The sequence below is a fragment of the Acanthochromis polyacanthus genome, chromosome 20 (genome assembly GCF_021347895.1).
Source record: "Acanthochromis polyacanthus isolate Apoly-LR-REF ecotype Palm Island chromosome 20, KAUST_Apoly_ChrSc, whole genome shotgun sequence".
Taxonomy (NCBI): Eukaryota; Metazoa; Chordata; class Actinopteri; family Pomacentridae; genus Acanthochromis; species Acanthochromis polyacanthus.
In genome coordinates this window covers 18512153-18532037 of record NC_067132.1, presented here as the reverse complement: position 1 = coordinate 18532037, position 19885 = coordinate 18512153, and the positions used below count along the sequence as shown (strand labels likewise).

The window sequence follows — 19885 nt, the reverse complement described above, 5'->3', positions numbered from 1 at the left end:
TAGTTTTTGGAATATGTGAAAGTGTAAGACTCGGACTTTTAAGGGAAGACAAACTCAGCATCAATGATTTTCAACACTACTACCCTAAATATTTTCACCACTATTTTTTACAGGAACACGACAGCTAACCAGCAGTAAAAACAACAACAAAAAAGGTATCGTTGTATGTCTCAAAGCCTAGCTACCCGACTGATTAGATGTTATTTTTGAATCAGGAATTTACAGGTTGCTACAGTCAAACAGAAGGGAATTTTGATATTTGGAAGCAATAAGACACCTTTTTGTCAGGTGATCATAAATAATAAGATTTGTTTAATCGAGCATACTTCAATGAATGCATCTTAAACGTCATAATTCTCATCATCATTCAGGCTTTTAACAGGGTCTGGAGCTGGATTTTTTTTCAGGGGGTCGACAATTATTGACCTGTTTGATTATAGGATCCATCATTCAACAGTTTCCCCACATATTTGTATACATTTTAACTGATTCCCGATAAAATAAATTAATACACAATATGTGTTACTTTGGCGATTGCTGTTGTCAACTCTCTATAATCTTGAGTAATGTCTCACCTAAGTTTTGTTTCAAGTCAAGTAATCACCTGTTATCAACACTGAAAAATAAATGGTACATACTAATCAGAATTGGCCAGAAGAAGCCTTTTTGGTACAATTAATGCATATAAAGAAACATTAAGAACTTCAGATTTAGTTGTTGCTTAGTTTTATTTCATCTATTAATTCTATTCAATAAATGACAATGTGAATATAGAATCACGTAAAACATTAAGAATAATTCAGCTTTTGTAAAGATGCACAAATGGCCAACATCCAGTAAAAATCAAAGGTTTTAACTTGTTAACATGTCCATATGGTGTTTTTAAATGCCAAAGGAAACAACTGTGCTATTTTAAGAAAGGAAAAGATTATTTCTATGAAAACAACATCCAAATGTGTAACTTTGATATATATTGATGAGATTTTTGTGGTTTAATTAATGACCAGTGAGGGATTTTAATCTGCCATCACTGCGCCTAATGTTTCACCTCACCTGTAACTGAACATACGTACATGTTTAACAGTGCTGCACTGCCTTTTGCAGCCTCAAGTAACATTTAGTAGAGTCCAACAGAAAATACACCCAGGAAATCTGGCATTTTGACAACACGGATTTGGCAGCTGTGGGCGGCATATTCACTTTCACTTTGGACTGTTCCACCATTTCTGAATCCGTAAATAAGAGCAAAGCTGCAGAATCTGTAGACGGACTATGAGAAGAGAATAAGTGGTATTTGAAAGAGAAAAAGCAATCAGTTAAACTTTAAATGTTTATTATTAAAAATGGCTACAAGCAAATGTGCAAAGAAATTTACAGCGCACAAAAAAGGCTACAAAAGCAACATCTCACCTCAGTCTTTGCAATTGAGTGGGTTTTTCTGCAAGCAAACTGTAAGAAATAAGTCATTTGTTACAATGTCAGTTGTAGCAAGAGACCAAAATGAGTGACTGAAGAAGAAAAAATAGAAATTAGTAGTGATGCAAAAAAAAAATAGAGATGCAAAGAAGACACAAATGTGGCACAAAATATATAGGATGTGTTATAAAACATTTATTCAAATCAGATATTTTGCTTTTTTAAAAATACAATATTAAGAACATAACCTGTCACAAGTAAACGTTTCTGACGGTCATTTATCTATACCTGAGTAATGACACAGTTAGCTACTGAAGTGACAGGTCATTCTTTCTGAACCAAATTAAAGAGGAAGAAAAATAAAAAAAGAAGCCTAACAAAAACATCTCAATTTCAGTTGTCAGTTGATAGCATAATATGTACACCAACAAGTTTGCAGTAATAAAGGCATTAAAACATTAACTTTATAGCTGAAAATCTAAACTGGCACTTGGTAAGCTTGATTTCAAAAATAAAAAGCAACCAGAATAAAAATAGCTATACTCATTAAAAACAGCCATTTTGAAAAGTTGACAAATACAACACATTTTTTGGAAGACATTAAGTTGTTTCTTTACAAAAAAAAAGTGCTTCCATATCACTACAAGTGCTCAGATGACCACCATTTACCGTAAAACAAAAACTTATTGCTTTATTGATTTCTTTTTTGAGAGTAGAATGTGAGTAACGAGAAAGGATTCAAGCTCAGGACATCGGATATAAAAGGGACACATAAAGGCTCACTGATCCACTGAGATGCTCTCTGACACTGTATGTGATATTATTGCATGTAAACAGGATAGTTGTTCATAGGATCCGTGTTTTTTTGGCACAAGAAACCGACCACCATCTGTTCTTATCAGAAAAGGAAAATGAGGTGAGCAACCTCAGGAAAAAAAAAAACAAAAACAAAACACAAGACAACCAATTCAACTTCGTGCTTTGATGGTCCTTTCCAGCTCTTCACCTGATAACGTCTGGGAGGAATATGAACTCGCAGAAAAATACAAGGTGTTAAGATAAGTGTGCTCATATATATGGAAATCTGTCCCTGTCTGTCTCGCACTTCTTCAGCAGGCCCGACGCGATGGCTTTCACGGCCCTCATTGTCTCTGTGCAGGTCGGGTTGATGAGCGACTCGGGGAGGAGGAAGCCAAAGTAACCAGTGTCCCTCAACTCAAATGCAAACGCATAGGGGATCCCGTTCCTGTAGGCCCAGTCGATGGAGCTGCCGGAGCTCACATCTGTGAGAAAGACGAGGATGAGAAAAGCGTTCCACAGCAATACTGTTCTACTACAAAATGTTCATTGCTCTGTCTGTATTGTATGTTTGTTCTCCTGTTGTCCTCAACCGGTCAAGGCAGATGCCGCCTTCCTTGAACCTAATTCTGTCTGAGGTTTTGTAGTTTCCTCTCTGTAAAAGTTTTTTTTTCTTCGGTTCCTTCTCATCATCACCAACTGCTTGCTTATAGGGAATCCAGAGGCTACTTTGGATTGCTGGGTTCTCTGTTCTCTTTTTACAATTCACAAAGTCTTCACCTTACTATGCAAAGTGCTATTCAATGACAAAAGTTACAGCTGGCACCGTATAAATAAACTGAATTGAATAATAACTGAAACTTAAGTATTGATTTTAGGTCAGGTGTTTCATTCTTACCGGTGTTACAACTTCGCATTTAGATGATGCTCCTTTCAATGGCAACATTCTGTGCACTAAACTGATTTTGTGTCACTAGAAAACTGTCATTTTTCTTCACTTTATAACACGAATAAAACTAAAGACAAAATGGATTTTGTGTGATTAGAAAACATTTCTCTCCACTTTATAGCATGAATAGGAAATCATTGCTTGTCAGCATACACTATTAAAACAACCAAACAAAACACTGCAGCTTTGACATCAATTCAGCTTCATTAGCAAACTCGGAAGATACATTAATAAAATAGTACTCACACAAAGTCGTGGAGGCAGGTCCGTATCTATACCTCACTCCATAGGCAGAATACAAGGCTGTCACGGCATTATGAGCTGCCGACTCCTGCAGAGTGAAAGCACAAGGCCGGCTCCTCTTTAACACACTGCATATTTCTTTACAGTAGGATTTAATTCACAGAATTAATGCAAACATGCCACTGTAGCAAGGTCAAAGATTCAGATGGAGCACAGGATGTCTCACCACGCAGCTGAAGTTGGGGATCGAGGCGTACTTGTAGGAATATGGGTAAAGCAGCATTTGTGCATAGGCGTGGATGGATATGTACGCTTTTATGCGCTTCTTGTGCTTGCGCAGGAACTTGGCGACGGCCTTCACTTCAGGTTCAGACTCAGGATAAGGCCCACAATAAGTGTCGTCACATGGATGAGAGGAGGCACCTTCATCTGGGGAAGGGAAGAGGGAACACTGTTATCATCTAATCACACCGGGATGCATTAAGTGACAGACTCATATCATGCTCATCCTTCTATCAGATCCCCAAAAATAAACATTAAAGAGACAAGGAACTGTGATATTTAATCTATATATTTTGGATTCAATCTAGCAACAACGACCAAGCAGGAGGGGCAAAGAGGTGAGAAGCAATATTGTGGGAGGAAACTAATACAGAAACAGATTGAATTCATCACGGTCACATTGTAATGCCGAGAATAACAGAAAGCAAAGAGAAAAAATGCACAAAATGATAAACACAGAAAGGGATCGTAACACATAATCAATCCTGACACTCAGTTTAATCAAATCTTAATTTTTAGAAGCATAGAACAAAGCTCATATATTGTATGATGAGTGGACTTTTGTTGAAGCATTATCTGAAATGTGGTGAAATAAAATATTTACTGGCATCCTGATAATTAGACTTGATTTGATGTGTAATTAGTGCCCACTTCATGTACATTTACACATAAAAATCCTTCAGAAATAAAAGGTTGATCTTTAAATAATCAAAGAAATCTGGTGATCAGAATCATAAATGAATAATAATTATGGGTTCCCTGGGTTTATCTTTGCATTTGCTCAGTCTGTTTTTCTTTAAGTAATTATTACTGATTTATCAAATGAGGTCTTAGGCCAGCAATCGTGACAAATGAGACAATTTCTACGAGTTTCGTCATTTGTACAAATTCTCAAGGCTGCACAAACATCACTTCCTAACATGTCATTTCATTTTTTCTCATTGTTTTGCTCCTCCAAATAACACTACTGTTTACAATCATACTGTAAACTCCTGCTGTTATGGATTTTATAATGTGTTCTCACCAAAAGCAGGTTCCCATGATGAAGAGCTCTTCATCAGCTATCTTAGATAATAAATCGTGAGGAGCACATATCTTTCACTCCTTCTATGTTTCTAATCTCATATTACATCACTGTATGTCTGTCTGTACCACATAAATCTTTGCTGTATTCTTAGCCTTCCCAGAATGATGATGATGATTCAACAGAACCTCCCACCAACCACCCACTAGATACCAAATGACAGCCAACACATATTGCTGTCATTACACACATGTACTATCCACAGCTTACAATCACCAGCAGACAGAGAAACTACACCAGCAACTGACTGAGAAGGCAGGAAGTACCTTGAAAGTTGCACCATGATTGTGTGTGTCCATGTACTGCGTATGAAATGCGTTTGATTCTCCAGCATTATCAAACTCACCACACCATTTCACTTTCCAGTTTCTGTTAGCGTCCACCCCTCTGCAGTGGAATTTGTGATTTTTGGACCGTGTCTTCCTCCAGAACCGATCCTGCAGGACAAATAGAGACCCTGTCACTGTGCTGTGTGTCCACAGCCTGTCAAAGCCCTCGAGTTAAATGCCATCAGCTAAATAACCCGTCTGTCGCTCATTCAGCTCTACTGGGTCTATTACTGACTTTAGTTATGGAGACAGGAGTTGAGGGTCATTTTTCGCTTGCACTGTTTTCCCAGAAGAATACGTGGATACGTATAGAGAGCTGATAGAGTTTTTTAACAAAACAAAACCTTTTTAGTGTAGTGCATTGAGAATACTGCACATTTTTTTTGCATTCTGCACAGTTTTAAAAGTAGAAAAATGTCAACAAACTAGTTTCACGTCCAAGAAAACGTCTCTTTCAGAAAATCAGGATCCGCAGTGTTTAAAAATTAAAACCAGCAAGATGTCACCTTTATCGTGTATATAGGAAGACTGACTGAAAAACCTACAGTACCGTGGTCCAGCTGTAACGATATCCATCCACATTGAAGACAGGCATGACGTAGAAGTTGAGCTGGTTGAGTAGTCGTGTCATCACAGAGTCGTACTGGTAGGAGCCGATGGCCTGTGATTATAACATAACACAGTTTAATTATGAAGTGAATTGCTTTCTAACTTATTGCATGAATCCAGATTGTGATCTGACATTTTATCAACATGTCATTGCTGTGTTTCCACTCTAATGCCACTTCCCGCTGGCTCATTAGCTCAGTTCTTTGAAAGCTCATCTTGACTAGGTTAATACTCAGACTACAAATGAGGATTGGAGGGGAGCGATGTGGGCACTGGGCTAATACTGCTTATACCTGCTCTTTAACCAGAGCGAGGCCAAGGTTAATATGCTTAAGCCTTGAACAAAGATGGCACCCTGACCTCCAGTGGCCTCCCGCAGTTACTACATCAAAGCAAATTTATATTCCAGCTCATGCGTTGGAACATCTTTTACTGCTATCACAAGGACAATAATTAAGCATCTTGTTTATTTTCATTTCAGTCTGCTTATGATTTCCTGCCACTGTTTGTCTTTTTTACACCCTCTTTCACTCACTTCCTACTTTACCCTTCTTTGAGGGATTCTGTGCTTGTCTTTCATGTAATATCCTAAGGTGATTCAATGTTTTTCTCTGTAAGTTATAACTAAAACATCAAACTAAAAGCCAGAGGCAGTAGTATCTTCAAACACAGCACAACAAATCATTGTTTTATAAATAGCATTGTCCAGCAAATGTTGGAAAGCTTTTAAAATATACATGTGCTGCTTCTTAGTGACACATGTTGAAGCAGTTTTCTTCTCCTCAGCACCAGTTCAACTGGTGACTAGAATCTGGACTATTTCTCAGCATTGTTAGTGCATGTTTTAAAAAACTGCAGGTGACAAAAGCACATATCACGCAGGAAGAATCCTTTAAATCGATTCAATTCTCAACATTTATAGACTTTCCTTTAATTTTCTTAACATTGTGGGATAGATTTCGTCGCATGGCTCTGCAAATCCCTTTCATCTGGCATCTAAGTAGTATAAAACCAACGAGCCATTAAATGCTCTGGCAGTTAATGTCTGGCTCTGGTTCTGGTACCGTCCTCACTTCAGAAAACTTTAAGGGGTGTGATGGAACTTGTGTAAATGTCTGGGCTACTTCCAACATCTTAACTATAAAGGATTCTCTTAAGTATTTGCATAACTGAGTTTGACAAGTGAGCAGATGTTGGTGTTTTGTTGAAGACTCCATTCATCACAGCTGGTTTTCTGTAGAGCAGTCAGTCTAGATCTTCCTTTTCAGACACTTTCACACATGCATTAGTGCAAAAAAGAAGAAAAAAAAATGAAAGCAGTGTTTTAATATTTTAATCTGCGCATTGTTAAACAAGCCTACCTCTTTGACAAACCACTGGCAGAAGGCGGGTCCGATCCACTCTCTGGCATGAACGCCACAGTCGATCCACACGGCTTTCTTCTGGGGACGACTTCTCTTTCCTAGCTGAACACAAGCTCTTTTAGTTTTACAGTAATATAAGAAAGTGCGTGCATGCGCCTGCTTGGTTTTCAAGCCTTCTCTCCTACCTGAAGAACATAAAGTGGTCGTCCTTCATATGACTTCCCAACAGAGAACATGTCAACTAGGTCAGGATGGGTTTGGTTCATCTCAAACATCCAGCTCTGGATCTTAGAGCAAAAAAATAATAATAAAAGAATTTGTTAATGTGTATTTATGTGTCTGTTTGCACATTTCCGTGGGTTTTCATGCACTACCTGTCTCGTGCATGCATTTGCACACAAGCACTGTAAAGTGAAAGAGAGGATCAAAGCTCAGAGTCCAGATTTGTGCAGACTCTCCGAATGTGTGTGTGGAATTCATGCTGCTTCATAGGGCCTGACACATTCATGAACCGGCTGCCTGATCGACCTGGGAAAATAAACACTCTAAAGCTGTGAAGTGTCTGAAGTAGAGTGCGTGCCTCTGTGTGTGAGAGTGCGAGGCTGTGGGAGAGAGACCTGTGGAATGGCGTAATTGGGAGTTTGAGATGTTTGTTTACTTTGTGGGCGCATTAGATTGGAGAGCAGAGGAGAATGAGCGATAGGTAGGGAGGCGGTGGGCTTCACATCTACCTCTTCCAGAGAGTGGTAAACCTCATAGTCGTACTGAGCCTCTGACCTCCGCTTGCGGGTGGAGCGATACCTCGTCTGCTTTTCAATTTCCTTCTGCAGATTGGAGATAAACACCCTGTGTGAATGAGAGAGGGGGAGACCGACATGACAGTCAACCACACTACAGTAGTATCCTTGCTATTGAAACATGTTAGTACAGCTACTGACTGACTAACCGAAGGGATATGCAACTATTCATCTCAGCTTAAACATCAAATGAGTAGCTTTCAACACTATTTCCATTTGACAAATAACTAGGTGTCATTAAGTGACTCAAGTATGGAGCTCAAGTGCCTAAAAGGATGCATTACAACCAGGCAACACAAACTGTTCTTTTGAATAGCCTCTTTCTCATCTATAAAACCCTGATAATTGATTTAACGGTCATTAATAAAGCCTTTAGTTACAATCTAAAGACAAAGCAAACTGTGTCAAATCCCTCCATCCTAAATGCCAAATATTTTCACGATAGCTTTCAGGGTGTGCAAGCAAAGCAACCCCGTCGACTCAGTCTGACCGTTACCTGCAGAGGGGACATTTCCGTACACTTTTCCCACATCTATAAGGTGATGTGAAATAGAAAAATTACAGATAGTTTGTTGAAAAAATTGTTCCAGTGGGTCCCTGTCGGCTGCAGTGATGCTGCACTGTAAATGAATGTATTATGGTGTTGGAGGAGTGGTTTGAAGTGGTGGATCAGGGGTCCTGGGTTTACTGTTGACTCATTCCTAACACCAATCATAAAACTGCTGTGACTCCCTCTGTTGTCTTTTAGCATTGACACTAATCTGTCACTTTAGTGCTTGACATGTTTGACAGCAGTAACGATAGCAGTGATGTTACAGTTGTCTAGGAATGAATAAAGTGTGTTGAAAATGAGGCAAAACCATTATTATCACCACCATTATCTGCTGGGAGACTCATCTCATCTGACACGATTGTACTCTTTCTCCCCCAGCCTTAAACAGATTGTAGCATCCACACTCCTTCATAATGCCCCACTATATAAATTTCTATCCAAGACTGGTTCTATGACACTTAAAAAACGGATTATTTCCCTGTGAATAAAATGAGATTTTTGACACCACATTCTCTCAAAACCTCAAACACCTACCAAATACTGCTCCCTGCAGAGAAAACCATTTTTGAAAAATCCTCACTCAGACAAGAGAGAGCAGAAAAAAGCCCTTTTCTTCCTCAGAAGTGCAATTTCTCTCTGAGGACTGAGATGACAGTGGAGCTCTTTTTTAGCTGCTCGTGCGGTTGCTTTGATAAAACTCCATCATTTCAATGCTAATTGTGATGAAGGATAGTGTAGGGAGATGAAAGCGTCGCTTTTTGGAGCAGATTGGAACATGGGCTCTGATGAGTGTGTGTTTGCATGTTGTCCCAGCTTTGAGGAAAAATGAGGGCTTTTACATGCAAACCGGGACCAACTGTGCAAATCACATATTCTGTATGGGGAAAAGCTGGGTAATTGCAGTGACCTTGGGGCAACAGATGTGTCTCGGGGTGCAGAAGCTCTGGTGAGATGAGAAAATACATGAGAAAAACAATATACGGCAGCATGTTTTCATACTCACCGATAATCAATACGTTCCTGCTTTAAGCGTGACCGTAAACCTTGTGTGTCATTGCGGTTCACGTGGACATCCACTGTGGCATTTTGATGGATGAGAGAAGCGCTGTTGGGCTGCCACAAGTCCACCTTAAGGAGCACAATGATCATATAACATCAAGGGTTACAGCAACACAAAACACTCAGCAGGACTGAGTGAAGTGAAGATAATTTTAAACAAAAACATTAAAAATATGTGACATTTCAGAATACTTTTCTGCAAATATCATATGCAAATCCAGTATTGATCTGTACAGTAGCCATGCTTCTTTATGTGCAACATTGCCCACAATGGTCTGGAAAGCTACCATGGTTTAAACATAATTACAAAACCTCTGACAGCTAACGAATTCCTATTGTCTTGTATAATGTATGTTATTAAATCACCCAACTCTGAAGAGACAGTTTTAATTGGTGTGACTTTATTAATAAGAAACTTGTTTTTTGGGGGGTTTGTGGGTGTAAAGCTGTCTAGACACATGGACTAACACATGATATAAACATCATAAACCACACTACAAAGGAATAACTGGACTCATTTCTATGTGAGTTGTTGGTCTGCAGTGACAGAATACATGTAACAGATAGCACAAACACTGACCTTTATGATGGCACAGAATAAATGTCAAGGAACTGACTCCAAGAAAGGCCTTATCATCATATCTGCAGGGCATTTGAAATAACATCAAACATTTGGTAGTAAAGATAAAAGTGATTCGGTAGGACCTGAACAGTTTAACATTCCTTCGTGTCTCCTGTTTAAGTGATGCAGTGAATCTGGGGAATGACTGTACGGCATTAATGGGGCTACACTGACAGTAGCCATTAACAACCCTGTCTCTCCCACTGTTTTCTTCTCCACTGTATGACCTCATATTAGCAATAATTATCCCGTCTTTCACCGCCTGTTATCAGGCTGTGAGATATGGTGCTGTTAGCTTTAGCTGAAGCTGTCAGCTCATTGGATAAAAACACGGTTGCTGACCAAATAAACACAGACACCATGTGGCAACGCCGATAAAGCAACAGAGAGAAGGAGAGGCACTAAGAAAAGGAAATGAAGGAAGTATTTTAATGCAAACAGGAGAACACTGATCTACAAAGGATTTGCACAGTAGTCACTGGAAAGAGGATATTGGATGTTTGTATGTTTGCAGACATGTATGGTCGTCCGCAGCTGGCTTTCATTTGTTGCATGGGGGCAGAAAAACGCAGGCTGGCACACATGCTTGTTAATGTGTCAATTGGTTTAATGGTTTACAGAATGCATACCAGATTAATTTAACTTTGCTTCGAGCCAGAAGGTTCGAAAACCCTCAGCTGGAATGTTTGGTGCCCTCGAGTAGAAACCCCATCTTTGCTGCTGCACTTTTATGGCCTTTCCAAATGGTTAAGTACCACAAATGTTTCAGCCGCTGCTCCTCTGCTAGCAAAACAAATCCAAAACACATATGCCTGAAAGGCAGTTAAATATCCCTGATCAGATCATACGACTCCTAACATTTTATAGCAGTATTTATGAGTCCTAAAGTTGCATTCTTTGTCTGCTTTATAAATCTTTTATTTCTTGATTGTTTATGTGTCTGTGTACGCTGCGCGGCTATAAATTGAATTTGTGTTGTTTTAGTTGATGTAGTTCTGACATGGGCAGAACAAGAAAGAAAAAGTTATTGTACAATAAAAAGAGCTGGCTTTCCCTAGGGCAGATGAGGTGAAGTGTTTGAATGTCACGTAAATGAAAACAAGCGGGCAAAACTAATAGAAACGTCAAACCATTCCAAACAGTGCTGTCACTGCAGGTTACTAAGCGTCTTTAATGCCTTGTATCTGTTTTAGAGTCAGTAAAACCTGAATCAAATAAACTGATCTGCAAAAACCTTCACAGACGCATTCTGTCAAGTAGAAAACGGACACGTATCAGACTTTAAAAACTCTCCTTCTGTGGATTGTAGACAGACAGTAATGATGATGTCCTCTACAGACAAATGCTGAATGTGCTCTATTGACAGACAATATTTTGGATATTAGCACATCTGCTTTACATTTAAATGTGGTATTATCTCAAACTATGCTTACATGCATCCTGCAAGAGACTAAAACTTTGTTTTTTTTTCAGTTTAGAGCTCAGTTTTTCCAGCTGGCACTATCAGCTGATTAATTTATTTGCTGCACGACAGAAAAATGATCAGTAAACTAATACATTTCAATAAAAAAGGTAGTTTTTCATGCAACACCTAATTCAAGCGTCTCTGTTGCAAAATATTTGCAGATTTTTCCTACGCAATAATAAACTACATGCCTTTGTGTTGGTCAAAGAATCACCCTGACTTGTTCTCAACAATTTCCATTGTGTCCTCACAATTTCTGGACTAAAAGCTGAATGAATTACAAATTATTTGATTCTGAAAATAGCACTAATTAAGATGGAAACACTGCCAAGTTTTGAGAAAGAACCACTAATGGTCACTGATGAGATCATGTAAAAGCTGATAGATGATGTGATGATCATCAAGAACCGAAGCTAAAGTTCCATCTACTGAAGTTAAAATCCAACACGTAGAAATATCTTCACAGTGCACATGTTTGGAAAGATATTTTCTCTGCTTTATAAGTAATAATGGCGGTGAGTCAATAATGCTCCTACAATAACACATCCAGATTTACTTTGAGCCTGTATTTATTATGTGTTTATTGTTTCCATAGATGGCATTTTATGATGTTTCTGTTATTTCAAACTGATGTTGTTGCTTCTGGGAGTGAACAAACACATAATTCCCTCTGCAACAACAGGATTTCTCCTGTGAATGACCGACACAGCAGCAGGTGTTTCAAACAACTAAGCTGTCACAAGCATTGGGTAACAGCCATGAACAGCCAAACAAAACAGAAAAAAATGTTGACTATGACTGGAGGAACCGTGTTATTTTGTTGATGACGGGTTTGACTCTTGTTCCACCTGCATTCTCCAGTGTACAGTAGGTATTATTTGACCTCATGCCCCGTGTGAAGCTGAAAACTCTGACTCTGGTACCGGAGGCATGGCAGTGTGACTAAGCTGCTGAAAACACATGTCCACAGCTGTCCAAACAGTAGCTGCCGCTGCCTTGGTTGGCCTTGTAGCACCGTGTCCGCTGCCCTTCCATACAGTAAAACTCAGGCCAAGTCCTGACCAGAGGCCTGGCTCTCTCCTGGTATCCTTCACCACAAATCATAAAGAATTACTGAGTCCTCCTTTAATCTCCTCTGCTCTTTCCCTCCTTAGATAGAAACTGGTCTGCTGTTCCTGGACAACTTGCCCTGAAACTGTACAGCTTCGAATATGATGTTTCAAGCCAAGACTGACCACAGTGTCTGTGGCCGGGATTTGGGAAATACTGAGGTCAAAATCTTCTATTCTACTGAGCATTCTTTAAATGTTTTAAATACTTTGCTTTTGTTCATGTTTTCTCTGATCTAATACCTGTTCAGTTATCATTTCTGCAAGCTTTTTTTCAACTGAACAGTCTACACACTCAGCACAGCTCTAACTCAAAAATTACTGTCTCAGAACTTGATCTCCATTTTCCCTGTAATTAACACCAGATTACAGTTCTTTATAGGAGACTTTCAAGGAGACTATTAGGAAATAACAAACCTGTAAAATAAACTGAAACGTGTCAGCATGTAAAATAGACAGTGAGGTGTCGTACCCATAAAATTTCAAAAAAAGAATACAGATTTATTGTAGTTAGTGGTCGTTTTTTGCCTTTACTGTGCACATTTATTATAATATGAGGTTAAAATTACATACAGCCTCCCAGTTTTAATACTAGAATTAAAGAGTTAGTTCAGATTCCTTGTTGGACTCTGGGTCAGCTAAGAAAATTCTGGTTGGAAAACTGGAAAACTCTAACTAGAAAATCAACTCTGGAAACCGAGATTCATCTATTGAAAGCACGACTCATCTGTGAAGGATACTAATGCTGGAACAAATGTTTTTTTTCCTGGTAAAACAAATGCTAAGTCAATCACTCATGGAAGTTCTTTGATTATTTGTTGAAAAACAATATTTCCAGTCCTACAATTACATCATGCATTTTATGATTTTCCAAATAATTCATGCTGCGTATTAGCAAACTAAAACAATGTGCAAAGAAGGTCATGCATGCTCCTGACGCTGATGGGTAATTACTTCCAAATGAGTTTCGGAAAAGAAGCAAGGCCTTTGTGTCCTTCGGGGGTTCCCTCCTAATTTCAGTGTCTTTGAAACACATGTTCATTCAAACTCTAAACTGTAAAACATTTGAGCATTCAGGCTCATAATGAAAAAATCCTTTGAATTGTCCTCTGTTTCTTACTGAAGTGATTAGCGTTTGTCCTACCAACAATATGTCAGTCTCTCCGACAGGGAATATGCCCTGACTGTGACGAATGGCTGCACTCGGCTGCTTGTTGTCTCTCTGTTTTGCTTATCACCGTCTGCAGAACACTGTACATCACCCTGCAACAGCATCAGGCCTCACTCTGTCTGTCTGTGACGACTGTTCAAGTGTCATGGAAACTAACTGGGACTATAAGCTGATGTGAGCTGAATAATAACAGATATTTCAATGCAGCATTAAAAAAAAATCAGCAATCCAGCACGAAAAAATTATTAACGATGTTTCAAGAGATGCCTCTGATTTGGATCACACATAAATACAGAACATCCCAGAATACATACCAGTGAGGAGGTGTGTGTGAAGTGTGAGAGGAATACAAGAAAAAACAAGTGCCGACCTTCAAATGTCCCAGAATTTTCTTGAGGGCTCGAACATCCTCATCATTACCCGGCGTTATCCTGAAGACTTGATCGCTGCAAAAACAACAGAGCTCCTCTAAGTGTCGGGTTGCAACTGGAATCAAAGTGCCCCAGAGTTTGTTTTTTTTACGACGCTAATATTCACTGTAACAGAGGCTTTGATCCATTTTCGCTAAGTGCACATCATTTCAAAAACATCTGGGCCACGGAGTCAGGTAATGAAACGGCCTTTTGTGCTGGCTGAAGGTGACACATACAAGAGCAGATGTCAGATGGGTGAAATGGGTGGTTCCTCTTTCAGAGTCCTATAGATGACAGGGTCAAACCCCAGTCAAACAATCTGTGTGAACATCATTACAGGATTATATTTCAGCGTTTCCAGCTCTACAGGTAGCACCTTGAACAAGTCTCTGGTAGATACAGCAGCTGTTGCACATTTCCAAACTGTGAATCAGTGCATACTGTAAACACATATTTATGTGATATGCTTATACTGCAAAAGTCTACAACCAACATTTTAAAGTGGATAATTAAAAAGTTTCTCAATTAGAAAGAACAAATAATAGTGAAGTGCCATTTTTTGCCAAGTTTTACAACTCAAGTGAAGCCATTTTCCTTCCATTGTGGGAACTCATGGTGTTCGACAGATAGGACCAAAGTTTGAAATGCTGTAAAGTGAAAGGCACGGCATCCACAATGTGTTTCTGTAGATTACACCCCATAAAGTGATTGAGGGGGACCTGTTCCTACCACTTAATTAAACGCTTGGCTGCAAGATAACTTCATTATTTAGATAAACCTTTGAAGTGGCAAACATTGTTTTGAAGAACTGGGTTACCGTAATAATGTTGGTAATTGCCTCAACTTAATATAATTTGCAATTTAAACTCAAATTCCTGGATTAATTGATTTAAAACTAAATTAAAGTTGTGGTAACTTAAGAAGACTGTCTTTTAAAGAAAATACCTTTTACCTATTGAACACTAGAGTAATTACATTTTTTAAATTTGCTCAATTAAAAACCATTGTTCATAAATATGGTAATTAAATACATAACACCAAACAAAATCATTTTAAATAGAAATGAAATACTACTTGGGACAACTTCATTTTTATGAGCAAACAACTTCCAAACTTGTGTCTATGCTTCCAGTCATCAGAAGTTGTAAATAAAAATAGCTTTGATTGTGGAAGAAAGGCCTATTCCAGTAACTCACTGTGGTTTGTTGGATGTATATAATTTCATTAGAAGTTGTCGTAACTCAAAAAGATGAATGTTTCTTTCATTGAATTATTATTTTTCAACCCTCGCATTTTTTCAGAGCGTGGGCAGATGGTTCACAGAAAGTTTCATCTTGCAGAAAATGTACATACTAGAGGAAATTAAAGAGACTAAAATTCTGTGGTGCTTGTGGCGATTTTGAGGAATTAATTCAACTTTATTCCTCAACAATCAGGATGAATTTAATTCTAGTCACCTAGAGAAAAACTGATTTCATTCCTTAGAGAATGAATTAGAAAAACATCACCACACTGGAATTATATCCCTCACATGTTGATCTTACCCCATAATTGGAACAAAAAGTGTAAGCAGAGAAATTTGACAACATTTTAAATCAACCACATCTTTTATGTTGCCCTGCTCCAAAACAAAGACACTCTTTATCCTCATCATGAATCTTACATCGTGCTGCTTTTACTCTGCGGATCACAGTTACTGAGGCTGACCTTGACGCTCTCATGCTGCCAATAATTCATTACATTCTCTTAATGACAGGCTCTCTTTACCCGGTTACCTGTCTATCTGCCAGCTTCTGCATGTTTGCACGTCTTCCTCTCACGTTTTTCGCTTCTTTCAAATGGCTTTTTACAGTCTGTCACACAGGAAGTTGGGCCCCACTAAACAAAGGTGGCAGCAGGCCATTCTGAGGTTTGAGGAACAAAAGGGTCCGGGTGTCCCACATGAGTGGCCACCCCATTTCAGTGACCACAATGACAGTGCTAAAAAGCAGCCTATTTCCACAGCAACAGCAATGATAGAAAATGGACCTAAAATGTGCGTTTTGCAGAAAATAATATTGGACGGGAGTAAGTGAAGCTGATTTTTAAAAAATGATTAAAGTCTAGTCAGATTCCAGGATTGTCGTATCATATATTGTTTCTGGAACATCAGGAAATATGCATTGACCTTTTTCAATCGTGCTTCACTGATTTAATTGAGTGGGATGTGATTTTTTGTTTATAGCAGTGCATACAGTGTCGTGCCACGCACAGCCCTCGGCGCCCCGGAGCTCTGTAGTCCAAATCAAACCATCTCATCAAGTTTTACTGATTCACAAAGATGACAGACTGTTTTTGTTACAGTGTTGGCCTGGAAACGGCACTTAGCTTTGCATCTACCAGCTACGGGGCTTTCTGAGCTAAAGCTGTCCTTAAGTTGTCAGTCTGTTGATTCTCACAGCAGTCCTCTCTCTGGGATGGAAGCAATTTGGTTTTAAGACGATCTGGCCCTTAAACCAAAAAGCTGCCTCTCAGTAGAGTTTTGATACTTTAATTCAGCAGACTCGGCATTTTTAGAATCAAAATCTTGGGTCTTTGATAATATTGAGATGATCTGTTAATATTCATCAGAGAATAAACACATTTGCTAACACTGTAAGCTTGTGGTGAGGAACACACACACTCACACAGTGCTGCATATTGGTTTTTGTTTCAAACCAGAGAGGGTGTGAGGTTCGTAATTTTTGGAGTAAATCCAAAATATATGTTGTTTGAGACAGAAGAGGAGGGGGTTTCCAGCAGAGATGGTCTTCCCCTGCTAACCCTGCTACATCAAAAGCTCTTTTGAAACAGACCATAAATATCTTTATATGCCTTCTACATGTTAACTCAAATTACTGTATGTGTCCAGGAACAGATGGCCCCAGTGGAAACGTCTATTTGTCCAATCGCTCCCAAAATTTCACATCCAAGGTTAAACTCGGAGTGTGGCTACTTTTAGTTTCAAGGGGGTGGGATGGTTTGTGCCACATGACGCTTCATAAACGTCCAAGGGCCTGGTCAATGTAGCCTGCACCTTTGACAAGTCATTTTAATGAAAACTTCCATAGAAACACACAGAAGAGACAAGCTTCTGAGCATTTAAGACCACTGTTGCTGCAAGCATCCCCGCTGTCTGTCTATCTGTGCCTATCATGAGCAATGTGAATGCCTCTGCAGCAAAACAGAACAGATACAGTCTTATCCAAATGCCATCAGACAACAAGAGCAGTCTGGAGAGAATATAAAGTAAAAACACTATATTACATTATATCTCCAAAAGGAGATCTGTCTCAAATCAGTGGAGAAGATCTTGAGCACAAAGACTTTCTTTGTTTATTCTCTTTTAGTCATCATCAGATAAAATGTAAAGTCTGCAGACAACTTTATGGATGTTACCTTTATCCTAGAGTCTCTCTCCTGATGATACGAATGGGAGTCCCAGTGGCCCCCAGAAAATGAATGGGGGATCTTTTTTTTACTCACCCTGCGTAGCGGTTGTTGTAGAGATAGGCACCGGCGGGACATAGCACGTTGCTGCAGATTATCACACAAGTCAGTAAAACGGAGGCACGAAATGCTCTCCTGTGGTCCAGCGCCATCGTTGGCCAGCAGATCAAAGACGCTGGATAGTTTGAGAGATGCAGGACAACTTTTTTTTTTTTTAAAGAAACTTCAAGGACTCTCGGTCCAGCGCAACATCAGCGGACTGGTGAAGTCATTTCGTCTCTGTGCGCTCTCGTAAAGTTCTCCCACTGACAGAGAAGGTGCAAAAAGTCGGTCAGCTGGCACAGGAGGAACATCTACTACCTCTTTGAAGGGCTGGAGTGAGCTGCAGGGCAGCAACTCTTTTTTAAAACGAGGAGGACCTGAGTCACGTGGCCACGGTGTGTAGGCGAAGTTGGTAACCAGATCCCTCTCCGGTGCGTAATGTGCGCACAGGGGATAATCCACGGTGTGCGCACATTCATGACATGTGGCAAATTATGTGTCTCTTTATATTCTAAGCGATGCGTAAAGTTCTCCGTGGAGACGTGAACTGTATAATGTAGCTCATCTCAAACAACTGGTGCATTCTTTCAGTTTCAGCTCAGGTCCTCTGAGGAAGACACGCAGGTCTTCTCTTGTTTCGATGAAACATCCGAGTCCATCTTCGTACAAATCAGGCTGTCACAAAGCTGGTGTTGTTTTTTCCCCCCTGTCAAACAGTGACACTAAGAATACCACTGGGAATCCCATTATAGACCCATCAAATAGTGGTACACCTTCATCAGCAAAAATATAAACCAGTGAGGAAGGAACAAAATAATGAATGAAAGACAATAGCAACATTCACTGAGTTCCTGAATTCTCTGCTTCCTTTTTTTGCTTATATATCTATATCCCAAAGCTGGTGTCATAACCGGCTACCAGTTCTGTCAGTGCCTTGGCCTGACTCCATCAGGAATTCCTCTGTGGAGCTGTAGATGGCTCTGCCTGTTATTCTAGGCTTTTCGTGCCTCCGTTTGATCCTCTACTTATCACCCAACACAGTGATTAAATGTCTAAGTCAACCAGCAGCCTTTTCCTTTTGTGATTGCATGGCAGCAGCACATTTTTCACATTTCTCTCCAGCGTCAACAGTGCGCCACCTGTTTTATGCCAATTACTGTACAACAGAAGCTAAACACACCCTGCTCCCCTCCAAACAGACACATAATACAGTAGTGTACATCCATAAGACATTAAAAAGTGGAATTAGGCTCTTGATTATTCAGCTAATGATATCTATACATGCTCAAATTCAGCAAAGCAATAAGTGTTACAAACTTATAAACCATGTTGAGATAAAATTCTGTTTGTGTGCTTTGATTTATGACATCAAATAGCTACCTTGTGTCTGTTTTCCGTGTAGTTTCAATTTCCGCGTTGACCAGATATCACTCCCTTGGACTTATTTCTATGGGGTTATGTTAAAGATATTGTGTATCGGAGAAAAATACAGGACATTACTGACGTGAAGCAAAAGATTTCTGATGCCATTGATGAGGCTTTGCTACAGTGAACATGGCAAGAAATCGAGTATCGTCTTGATGTGCTTCGTGCAACTAATGGTGCCCATATAGAGGTGTATTAAATGAGGTGGAAAAAACTTTGGCAACCACTGATTACAATAAAACAAATCTGGTTAAGATATTTTATCAACTGCCTTCGTAATAAATTCTTAAGATTGTAAAGACACTTTATAGACACGCTGTATATCCACTCCAAGTTAATCATAGAAACTCAGGATAAAGGTGTAGAGTTGAAGAAAATCTAATTAAAGTGCTGTAGATGTCTTCTGTTTCATAGCAACATCCTGTGCCATCCTGTAAACCTCCTGCGGACTTTAGGGCCCATTTGAACGCTCAAAAATGCATAAATTAATCCTTGTTATCATTTTGCGCTTCATCATAGCTTTTTCTAATTTTGTGAGAGTCACCCAAAGCCTGATTTTGCACTAAAAGCAGGTTTAGAAGTCCAGCTGAGAGAATGCTATACTCTCTCTGCATGGCCCCAGCTGTAAAATAAGATGGATTTTCACATGTTGTTTGTGTTGAGTCTCTTCTTTACTCCATGTGAGGA

General features: G+C 39.4%; 1 protein-coding gene across 1 annotated transcript; it reads right to left on the bottom strand.

Annotated features, from left to right (window-relative positions):
* Positions 1–1591: 1591 nt before the first annotated feature.
* cpa6 (carboxypeptidase A6) lies at positions 1592–18142 on the bottom strand. The gene is made up of 11 exons (XM_022206491.2): positions 17768–18142; positions 14221–14296; positions 9428–9552; positions 7806–7920; positions 7260–7361; positions 7072–7176; positions 5652–5762; positions 5119–5209; positions 3633–3835; positions 3410–3494; positions 1592–2699 (listed from the first exon to the last, which is right to left on the bottom strand). Exons 1-11 carry the CDS (start codon positions 17881–17883, stop codon positions 2485–2487), a joined length of 1344 nt encoding a protein of 447 aa, XP_022062183.2. The 5' UTR covers positions 17884–18142; the 3' UTR covers positions 1592–2484.
* Positions 18143–19885: the final 1743 nt, after the last annotated feature.

Bases quoted from the DNA above. Each gene is read 5' to 3' on its own strand.
- cpa6 (XM_022206491.2), bottom strand. From the start codon at position 17,883: ATGGCGCTGGACCACAGGAGAGCATTTCGTGCCTCCGTTTTACTGACT. The intron at 5,210-5,651 runs GTACTGTAGGTT...TTTGTCCTGCAG, and splicing joins ATCGTTACAGCTGGACCACG to GATCGGTTCTGGAGGAAGAC. The intron at 2,700-3,409 runs GTGAGTACTATT...TCTTTCTCACAG, and splicing joins ACCTGCCTCCACGACTTTGT to ATGTGAGCTCCGGCAGCTCC.